The sequence below is a fragment of the Eurypyga helias genome, unplaced genomic scaffold (assembly GCF_000690775.1).
Source record: "Eurypyga helias isolate BGI_N326 unplaced genomic scaffold, ASM69077v1 scaffold42378, whole genome shotgun sequence".
NCBI lineage: Eukaryota > Metazoa > Chordata > Aves > Eurypygiformes > Eurypygidae > Eurypyga > Eurypyga helias.
Genome location: NW_010265769.1, coordinates 21,753 through 32,972, shown reverse-complemented (window position 1 = coordinate 32,972; position 11,220 = coordinate 21,753). Strand labels below are relative to the sequence as shown.

The 11,220-nt window shown below is 42.0% G+C and overlaps 1 protein-coding gene across 1 annotated transcript in view; it reads right to left on the bottom strand.

Moving 5' to 3' along the window:
• Positions 1-744: 744 nt before the first annotated feature.
• The window catches only part of LOC104513485 (DNA polymerase zeta catalytic subunit-like), a gene marked incomplete at its 5' end in the record, with an annotated part of 31,495 nt that continues 21,019 nt past the window's right edge, over positions 745-11,220 (bottom strand). Inside the window, 9 exons of the mRNA XM_010156849.1 lie at positions 745-1,116; positions 2,178-2,424; positions 3,324-3,514; positions 4,143-4,280; positions 6,085-6,199; positions 7,201-7,310; positions 7,922-8,128; positions 9,007-9,115; positions 10,118-10,362. Coding sequence (XP_010155151.1) covers positions 745-1,116; positions 2,178-2,424; positions 3,324-3,514; positions 4,143-4,280; positions 6,085-6,199; positions 7,201-7,310; positions 7,922-8,128; positions 9,007-9,115; positions 10,118-10,362 — 1,734 coding nt within the window. The remainder of the gene's footprint in view (positions 1,117-2,177; positions 2,425-3,323; positions 3,515-4,142; positions 4,281-6,084; positions 6,200-7,200; positions 7,311-7,921; positions 8,129-9,006; positions 9,116-10,117; positions 10,363-11,220) is intronic.

Below are 11,220 nucleotides of genomic sequence, written 5' to 3'. Positions count from 1 at the left end.
AGAGCTTCTGGGTCCGGGCGGGCCTTGCAGCTCATTCTTGGGTTTCCCTGGCTGTGGGAACGCCCTGGCCTGCTTTTTCTCAGTTTTCTCAGGCTTCCCTTGATCAGGGAACCCCTTTTTTGCTTCTCTGTAGCTCTCAGCCACAGAGCACACCGCTGCCGCCACCGACTCTGGCAGACTGTACGCTGCACTTGGTTTCTCCGCGTTTAAATCTCCCGCGGTTGCTCACGGCAACGCCCAAGCCACGTCAGCCTCTCTCGCGAGAGCTTCCATTTTTGTTCAAAAATCTATTTGAACAAAAATATTTATCAATTGTAAAGTACGACAGTATGAAAATTAGGTGAGGGCATGCGCGTGTTTCTGCAAGGGGAGGCACTGCGCGTCCCCATAATGTATTCGTTAGCACAGGCAGCTACCCTCCTCCTAACTGACTTCTAGCTCAAGGGAAAAACCCAGCGTGGAAAATGCCTAGCAAGAGGAAAGGTAAGAAGAAAACCCACAAGCTAAAACACATCCATGTTACACTTATAAAGCGTATATGTATATTTTCTGGGATGGGCCTTTTTGTTACTAGAACATCATCAGTTGTTGTGACACAAAAAAGGTGGTTTGTAGCTCTCCATCACTGTCCGTATGGCATGGAACCTACAAACCACGCGAGATACTCCTAGGAGAAAAGCGTCTTCTGTTCTGATCCCTCCCCCCTGGCTCTCAGTTTTACGCACAGCTAGGGAGTAACAGCTGCTATGCTGCCTTCAACAGCAACGGGACAAGCAAACGAGCTACAGGACGTTTAATGCCCGGATTGTACTTCCCCTTTCTGCTGGGAGCGTTCAGGCCCACGCTGCTTTGAAACTGCAGCCCCTGTCTCCGGCTGACAGACAACTGACAATGCTTTAATCGTACCTTGACCAGCTGTTCTTGCTTACGCTCCAGCTCTCGGATTTCCTGGTTCAGAATCACTGCCACGTGCTGTGGCTGGCTTCTGCATTTAGTACAGATCCCATGCTGGGTCAGTTCATCACACACAGGACAGTGTAAGGTCGTGAAATACTGGGAGATTGTGCCTTTGCGTCCTTCCAGCTCACTTCGGGCAGCCGAGGCGGCTTTCTGAATCTGTTAAAGAAAACACAACTAGGAGGTAATGAACTCTGAAGAGAGCAGCTTGCCTTACTCCCAGATTGCACTAGCTTTTTTTTTTTTTTTAAGGAATATGAAAATACAACACAGCCTACAGGGCAGGGGGTCATACACAAATGATTAACAAGGATCTCATCACCCTGAAGAAGGTAGCCCTTGCCTTGAAGTGATACACCTGCACTGAGCCCACCCACACCTATTTCACAGGGAAGCTCAAAGCAAAACAGAGTAATTAAAGAAATAGTTGACAGAGTAACTAAAGAGGGCAGTGAGGCACTGGAACAGGTTGCCCAGAGAAGCTGTGGATGCCCCATCCCTGGGAGTGTTCAAGGCCAGGCTGGATGAGGCTTTGAGCAACCTGGTCTAGTGGAAGGTGTCCCTGCCCATGGCAGGGGGGTTGGAACTAGATGGTCTTTAAGGTCCCTTCCAACCCAAACTGTTCTGTGACTCTATGAAACCCCTGGTCACATGCTGAGCTCCCAATCTCATCTCAAACTCTGCCTCCTTCAGTTCCCTCCTAGGTGCAGATCTACCACACCCCCAAATGTGCCCTGGCTGCAGCCTCATGGCTGCCTCCTGGATCCTGCCTCCCCTCCAGCTTCTGTGCCAGCGCAGTCCCGGGCACAGAGCTGCCACCGTCCTTTCGTCTGTGCCTCTAGCTCACGCTCCAATTTCCCTGAGCAAAGCTCCCCCACTGCCCCCTCGCCCAGGGAAGTTCAGCCTCTGCACTCGCTCCTGGTGCCGCACAGCTCATGCTTTGTGCTATCCTTCGCTCTCCTGCTTCAAACACCTGGCTGCTCTGCTCCCCATGACCTCCTGGGTGCTCCCTGGCTCTGCCAAAAGCTGGCTTAGTAAGTGACGCCCTCCCTCCCACCCTCCCCAAGATCTAAGAATCAGGTCTGCGTGTTTGAGCACCACACGCTGCCTCACACAATAACCTTGCTGTTGCCTCACATAACCCACATTCCGTTAAAAGCCACGATAAAACCACACACTGCACAGATGCCTTTGGAATCTGTTTGTTTCCAAACACGTACCCGCGGCAACTCGTGGTACCAGCTGAAGACGTCGATGCCAATAAGCGAGAACACCCTGGCCAGCGGTGGGAGGATCTGCTTGGTGATGTAGTACGTGGCATTCAGCCTCAGGTTGGGATCCTGCAGCACTTCCATGGGCCGCCTCACCAGCTGTATCAGGGGCAGCCCGGGCATGCCGTACACAATGACGTAGGGCACTCGCTCCCCAACGCGTGGCTCAGAGCGACGGTCATAGGCAAGCATTCTCCTGTTTAAAGACAGCCTTTACAATGCATCCAGGGACAAATTCAGAGTTATTTCATTTGCTTGTAAACTTCCCCATCTCCAGACGACTGAAGTTAGTGTTTATTACGGAGCACAGGACCCAGTTGTTTCATTTTTAATTTGTCTCATGATCAGACCCAAATTTTAGAACTTGGAAGATATGTCCTGTTTCAGGTCACTGCATTTGCATGCAGGTTGCTTTCTAGCTGCCCCTTCCTAAAGGAAATATTTTAATAAAGAGCAGCCAGGGTACTAAAAAGAGCTCAAGTACCCAGAAAGCAAAGGACAATTTGGTTTGAAGCCAGCATCAATCCAGGACTTGAATTTTCTTTTATTTACAAAGCACACCCTCATTGGAAGGCCTTTTGTATTAAGCACGGTGGCAAAATGTGCCAGCTCACATTACCTATTACTGACAAATAATATCAACAGGATGAAATATCACCTTTAGGTAAGGTACTTTTTAAAAAATGAAAGATTATGCCCCATAATGTATGTCACAGCACAGAGCTATCACTACGGCAGTTGTTAACATATCTAGCAGCCAGGGGCGATGGGCAATCTTGGAGTGCCAAGCCCTCGTACAAAACCTGAAGCCTACGTAACTGCCGCGAAGACGCTGTCACAGCGTCCTGACGAAGGACTTTACTCTTGGAACGTGCGGCTCTTCCCAGGACTATCCCATGCCCGATCTCTCTTCACACACAGAACAAAGTCAGAGCCAACTGCTGCAACAGTATCTGAAGGAGACAGATAACTGCGGGTACTACTGTCTGCTGATACAGACAGATATAGAAGGAGACAGAGACTGCTACCCAAAACTTGGCAGTACAAAGGTCAAGAGAAAAAATAGCTACCATTAGCACTTCTTAATCCCCTTACCTGGTGATTTCCAGGGCTGGCACACAGGATCCAGGTCTGTAAGCTGAACTCCCTCTGTACTCTTTTGCAAAGATGAAGTCTTGCATGCTGGCTTTGCCTTCTAGTAACTTCATGCATTGATTCTGAACGTATTGTTTGATCTGACTGATGTCCCGTGTTTCAAATAGCAGCTTGATAGAACACTCAAGTATCTTTACAGCCAAAGAAGGTGAGAAAAACACATTAAAAAAAATTAATTCCAAATATTTCCATGTAATGTACTGAATTATTAATATGCTGCTTAGAGAAAGCATCAGTTGTGAACTCGAATGTTAATACAACAACAGGGTGCCTTCTCTTCTACTCGCAGACAGTCAGAAACACATTACTGGACAGCTTCTTCCTCAGTGGGACACCTCTCAGGGCATTATCCGTGCTCTGGCACTGAGACTGTTTCAACCGTTACAGAGGTTTCCTAGCTAAGCTAGATTTATGTAAGTGGCCTACTTAGCAGACACATCAGCGTGCCTCCCTCATCTTGGAGTAATACTCATTTCCAGTTAAAGTGAACTGGACAAAGGATGGTCTCCTAGAGAAGTTACATGGGGCTGGGGGCTTTTTAGGGGCTGAATGGTAGTAGTGAAGATGGCAGGTGCAAGTCCTCGTCATGATCTGCAAGATGTTCAATTTATCTTTCAAATGGCTCATACCAGAGAACCAGCTGAAATCTCCGACAATTCACAAGGACTAGAAACTCTGAGAAAAGACAAATACACAGTGAAATAACAGACTACTACAGTTTCCTTGGAAGCTGCAGAAAGAAATGCATGAGTATTTTACCTTGGAAACAGCAGGACAGGAGTCCCTTCGGACTGTCTCTATGCCTTTCGCATCAAATACTGGGTCCTTCTGGTCCAGTGTTTCATACATGTAACCCACGTACCTCTTTTTAGTTTGCAAGACGCACGGCAAGTAGACCTGGAAAATTTAGAAAGAAGTCAGTCCAATCCAGCATGTGTTGGGAAAATAAGGTGGCTCTGAACACAGGGGGTTTCCTAAGGAATACTTGGCCTCCTTTTGGTGTTTTTTCGTTGTTGTTGTTGTTTGTGGGGTTTTTTTGTTTGTTTGGGGATTTTTTTAATCATTAAAACTAATAAACTGGATCAAAGAACTGTTGAAGGATGGCTGGAAAGTTGGGATTCTGTGGTGTTCCATTCTTAAATCACTTTATACTTCAGCTAGCCGTAAAGGCTAAGCAATCTGAAGCTCAGATGAAAAGTGACACACAGTATAATTTGGTTTGAATATCCTTACTTCTTTCTGGATTGCGTCTGTCAGCATTTTTAATGTAAATGTGTCATCTCTCTTTCTTATAAAGACAACAACTTGGTTTTAAACATCAGAGAAGCAGATTTTCCCAGCAAAAGTAACGACTTTGAACTTTCTAGTTTCAAGCTTCCTCTAAGTCTGAGGTGCCTAAAATGAGGTCGTATCTTGACTGGGGGAAAGCATGATTTTTAAACCCCTATCAACAGTTTCCTCATGAACGGATTTTTAGGGTCATTGTCTCTTTTGCTTGTTTTCTCCAGCCTCTTACTTCATTCTTGATTGCGTCAGTATTCCTTGACCAGTTTGAAGATAAATAACGGGGAACAATTTATTCCCAGTATTACCAGGATACCACCCCATCCTACTGGCTCTCACAAAAGAGGGAGCCATGACTTTAGAGGGCCTCAGGCTGAGGAAGGTCCTGTACACAGGTGTCCCATTTCCTCAACAGATGCTCCAGCTCTAAGGCATTTTCCTCTTCCTGTGCTAGGAAGCTGCCCCAGGAGAGTACTCAGTATTCTGACCCACAGGTGCATTATGCACTTGAGGTGAAGCATATCCTTGCACCTAGTATTTTTTTCTGGCTAATTACTCCTTCAGCTTAATGACACAGAATTGCCTCAAAGCGGGAAGGGTCCCTGTACGTTAGCCAGTGAGGAAAAGTTGTTGCGCCTTCCACGGGTATCCTGGCTTTTCTTGCTAATATTTTTCTGCTGCATTTTCTGTGAAAAATGGCAATATGCTTACAAATTCTGATTGAACCTGTTGAGTTAGGTATGTACTTTGGAAATATCTAGAACACCTGAAATGATTGCTAATGATTTTCCAAGGATAAACTTCCACCAAAATTAGTATCACATTGCCTTGCGCTCCTGTTGTCATTATTGTTTCTTGTCATTGTGGCTTATTGTCATTAATGCTTCTTCCAAAAACCTACTGAATGGATTTTTAGGATTTTTTTCATTTTATATGTGTATGTAGCACAAAGACATATTCTGAAGTGTACTACGGCTGGACAAAGAATAAATATCAGGCTCGTAATTAATGCACTGGAATGGCTTCAAGGGACGGCGTACATTTTCTCTGCCAAGTGGCACATGTTGGTATGCCTCCATGTATATAACACAAAACTGAGGAATCCGTTTCCAAAAATCAGCGAAACGGGAATCTCAAACTGCCTGGTGCTGCCAGTGCAACAAGCCACCAGGCACCCTGACGTGAAAGCAGGAATACTTCGTTTTGTTGTTCATGCTGCAGTGCTCCTCTGACAAGGTCCCCGGGGCATTAGGGAGCTTGCAAAACACCCACAGAGACAGGACAGCACATGACTGTTCAACTGTTGCAGATTCTTACGCCATGTCAGAGTCCAAAAAAAATTTTTTTTTTTTTTTTTTTTTGAGGACAACAATGTTTTTTCACCCAAGACACTTGAAACAAAATATTTTCCTTTTACCTTTTCAAACTTGAGTTTAACAGGTTTGGGGTTCGTTGCTGTTACAGCTTCAGCAATTTCTTGACCAATCTTAAAAGACTGTTCCTTCGTGGCTCCTTTCAAGAGTACAAACATGCTACAAGAAACCACATGTAGGAAATAAGCACAGATCTGTTCAGCACAGTTCCCCAGACTTAAAAGCTATACTTTCTTGGTGGCGTGGCAAGGCAGGGATGTTATCAATTCTGCTCCCTTCCTTCAGCTAGAAAAGGTAAAGACCTGAGGAATTTCAACGTTCAGTATGAGATCAGGAGAGCCAAAGGTGCGACGAATGCTATGACTCTCTGGTGAGGCAGTGACTGCTCCCAGGCACTGCAAAACTTGAGGCCCGGGAGAGGACTGTAAAGAGCTCTCCTATGCCCTTTCTCTCTTTTTTTTTTTTCTTCCTCCTGGTGAAGCTACCACGAATTTAGTATCTTTGAAATTCCAAGTCTTTCATCAAATCTGGCTGAAATCAGTCATTGGATTCACAAGTTATTAAGGAAAGACAAAGCTTTGTTTCCCATGGCTGAAAAATTATCCAAGTCTAGCAGGAGAGATGGATACGCCTAGAGCATGGCTATTATTTAGATGAAAGATTGAGAAAAGGGAGATATTTATATGCTGTATTTCAGGAGCCTAATCACATCTTTGTATGCTTTAGAGGCTGCTTCTCAATTGTATCCTCTTTTGAAGCTTAAAATAGTGCCTTCCTCTAGGTATCAACGTGCAATGCCTACTATATTAGAAATACTCCATTTTACAATATTAAATTGGCATCAGAAACAGGAACAAAACTACTCATTCGATAAATAATACTTGTTTTAATTCACACTGAAAAAAGTATGATTTTCCCTCCCTCTTTCTGTTACGCAATTTTCAAGAGAAAGCACCCTCAAAGTGCTTTCTAAGAGTCCTAAAGGAACACCGAGAAAATAAGTATTATTTTCTTGTCATATTCTGCAAGACGGTAAGCAACATTCCAAAGAGAGTCCACATACTCTTTTTAGTACTGTAAATTCCCCTTGTTGAGACAAAAGAAATCTATGAAGAACTACTATGATTCTAAAACACTCTAAGAGGCAGACCACGAATTACCTGTCAGTATCACCATACACAACGTGAGCACCCCATTTTTTTGTATCATTCACCAGTTTTATAGCACGCTCCAATGTTTCTCTGGCTTTGTGGACAATGCTATCCCCAACCTGCAAAGTTGATAAAATGAGAAATCTTTATTGTCCTGCTAATACTAGCTCTTGTTAAACGTAGACTAACCTTGCTTGATCCCTTTATGAAAATTGATATGTAGAGACAGTGTATTTTATTTCATGGTTTAAATGTTTAAATCAAACAGCAAGAATTGAAGGAAGAGTGATCACAAATTATTGAGAATTAAGATAAAGAAAAAGTTGTTTAAACTTCTGTAGGTATATTAAAAGTGTAAGGAGCAAGGCAGAATTGCTTAGGATCATTTTCTCTACTTTTTGGATTCTGCTGACTCCTCCTTTCATCAAAACTATGAAACAGTTACAATGTGTTGTTTTATTTCCACTATTAGAACTGTAATCCAATCTACCTTTGGAGAGAGTTCAGCAGAAATGCCAACTCCAAATGCTCTTTCATGGGAAGAAGAAAACTAAGGCTTTTTTTTTAAAAGGATTACAAATCCAAAGTTGCTGATTTTCAGGACTACAAGTAAAAACAGCTTTTATGAAGATATTTAGATTAAATATGTTTCAATTAATAATACCGCATTATCTGACTATATTAATAGTGTCATTTCTAGTTTTTTTGCATTTTTATCTGCAACCCTTACCTCAGCGCATGGCATTCTTCCAGAAAAATTAGCAGCAGTATAACCAAATGTAAAATTAGCTATATATTTGAGACCCAACTGACGAGCTTCCAGCATTCGAGTTATAGCCTTGTCATGCTTATAAGCCTTCATTGACTGTTTCACCATTATCCTAGTCTTCAAGATTTCTTCCAGCATTCTTGGCAGCACGCCCTTTCGTACTGAAGGCTGCCATAAAGAGAACAAAGGGGAAAAAAAAAAAAGTTTAAAAGCCCAACCTAAACAGTCAGGAGTAAAAACAAAGCCCAGAACTGTTGGATAATCGCTGCTAAGATGACAAATCAATTAGCAAGATGCCCTAGGCACCAACGGTTTGGCTCTTCCCACAAATGCTACAAGCAACCTAGAATACAGGCAAAGCTCTTAAGGGCAGGGTAAATAGCTTTTTGTTCTTTGATTTCCTCAGCCCTGCTAATGCAATGTTTAGATAACCTTATTAACTAAAATGGGACTTCAATATTTAAATGTTAATTCTCAAAATGTTAAATGCTAAAGGAATATTATCTTTTAAACATTCGGCAACTATTCTTGACTCAAAGTCTTTGTTTACATTAAATAACTGTATGCTGGTGATTGGCTAATTATTTGTAAGAGCAGCAGGCCATCTTTATTAATTCATTACAAAGAACCAGCAGTACACATAACCTAAACTGAGATCAATAGGAAGCAAGTCAGGGATTTTCATCTCCCAGACCATGACTCTCTTTCTAGGAAAGCGTTCTTCTATACAGGCAGGAGAAGAATGAAGTGTTACACACAGATAATTACTGTTTGATCCCCAAACTGCACACGTAAAATACAGTTTAAATATAGATGACATAAGCCTTCAGTATAAATGAAAGCACAATGCTGACATTTTATTTCCTGAACCGCCAGAAGTTCAGCGCTCTGACAAACATCAAAAAACATGGGGAAGTCACAGACTCCCCCCCCTGCTTCTGCCTGCCCCTAACGCAGCAAAATATAAACTGCAGTATCAACTTGATCTTAAACTAGTCAGCCAATGGGAGGTGAAAATGCTTGTCACAGAGCACTAATACCATTACCTTGACAAAAGCTACTCCACTGGGTGACACTGTGATATCGTGCCTAATCTGGTAAAGTAAGTCAGGAGGTACTCTGAGAGACGTACAGCCAAATTTGAATGCATCATACCTAATAAAGAGAAAAATCAAATATTAAGACAATTCATTCATTTACAGCCCAATCAAGCAAAAGCATCCACTCAGATTAAAATGCTGATAATGACAGCAAGGACAGAATCACAACTACGATCTCAGGTATAAACAAACATTCTATCATTTAAAATTTCTTAGCTACAGGCACAAGGCCCTAGGAATAAAGTAGCAATAAATGGCTGAACTCCAACACGTGTAATTTATCAATTCTGTTCTGCATTAATGCGTTATTTCCAAACGCTGTTACTGCAGACGTGTACTCATACTGCAATCCCCTACAAAAACCATGCATGTTTACCGAGTAACACGCTGCATATATTTTCTTCCTACAAATTCAGAATTTCAAATCAGAAACTTGAAAACCGGGTGGTGACACCTAGCAATCAGCGCATGCATCTTCCCATTCTTCCAAATATTGTGTTATAGAGGTAACTATAATGAGCAATGACATTTTTTTTTCCAGTTAACAGAGTTACTGTTAAGCTCAGGAAGAGATGCTGCACAGAGTAACTCATTGTATCTTTTCATTTTGAACTGCTAAGAGCAGAGTGAACTGCAATTGTTAAAAGACAACAACAATTTATTAACATACAATGGAATAATACTGGCACAGTTTTGAAAACAGGTAGTGGATTTATATAAGATTTAAAGTTATTCTGAAGCAATATTAAAAACTAGCACCATCACAATAATGGAACAGGTGTACACACATGCACATACAGAGTTAATTTTTTTTTTAACAGAATGGAGTGTAATTTTGTATTTAATTAAAAATACATATTGATGTGTATACGTGTGTGTCTTTGTGTGTACACACACCCACACAGTAGATCTTTATCAACTCTATTGTGTAACAGAAAATGGTGCTATTCATACATGCCCGTTGTTTCCAATGACAACCAAGGTTTCTCAGTACCTGAGAAAAGATGCTGAAGTCTCTACAGACTCAAGAGTGTGTGAGAAAACAACAACAACTTACTTTCCTAAGTTTTCCACATGTCCCAGGCAGGTTGAAAAACAGTAGTTGTACGCTATCACAATGGAAGGATATAACGACTGGAAGTCTAATACCAGGACAGCATTGCTGTAGAAGCGGGATTCTGGTTCCATGATTAAGGGAACACACTGCAGGGCTTTCATCTGAGCTCGCTGCTGGACACTGGGTGTCACAGCAATGTAATTCATTGGCTTTGCAACACGCAGCATCATAGACTCCACACGATACTGCAAAACAGTTTGGATAATTATTTATCATTTCAAAACCAGAGAATAAACGTGAGTGTATTAAAACTGTGTAAATACACAGTTTTCCTGAATTTAAAGGACTACTAGTTTTCCAAAATAAATATTACCATACTCTTAATGTATATTTTCTATCATATACAGCGGAACTTTTCCATGTGTTTCCTCATCATTTAGCCCTAATCACTGAGTATCATTTCTAATTTTTATCTATGGAAAAAGTAAACATCCAGCTCAGGTTAAGAAAAATAAACATCCAACAGGCTGCAACAATATATACAGGTTGCCATGCCACAGTCAGCAAATGAACTTTTTGCTAAACCGTGTTTTTGTTAGACTTGCAGAACATCAGAGAAAACAAAGTATAATGTGCAGCTGATGACCATTTGCCATAGGAATCTGCACAGCAATTTTACTTCAACAATTAGGAAATCGGAAAAATGACTTGAGTTGTACAAGTTGATAACTGCCTCCAAGCTTTTGACCATGGGAAGCAAACAGAATGTACTTGGCTGCAAGAGAACCAAGGGAAGGATCTAAGTCAGCCTGTTTCCAGAGTCTGCTGCTTTGCCCTGCGTATCATCCTTTCTCCCTGATGATGCCAGAAGCGGTGCAGGAAGCATCAAGTAATAAAAAGTTTCACCTTGTTCAAGACATCACAAAATGTCGTTTGCAGAGGTAGCAACAAGAAGAAAAAGCAGCCCTATTTATTTATGTATTACTCAATGCTTTAGTAAGGCTTTAAAAGTACATACAAGCCAGCAGCGATTCACTGTGCTCATTTGCAATAAAACCCAAAATAGCTGAAAATTACATACCATGGGTAGCAAAGGACTGAAA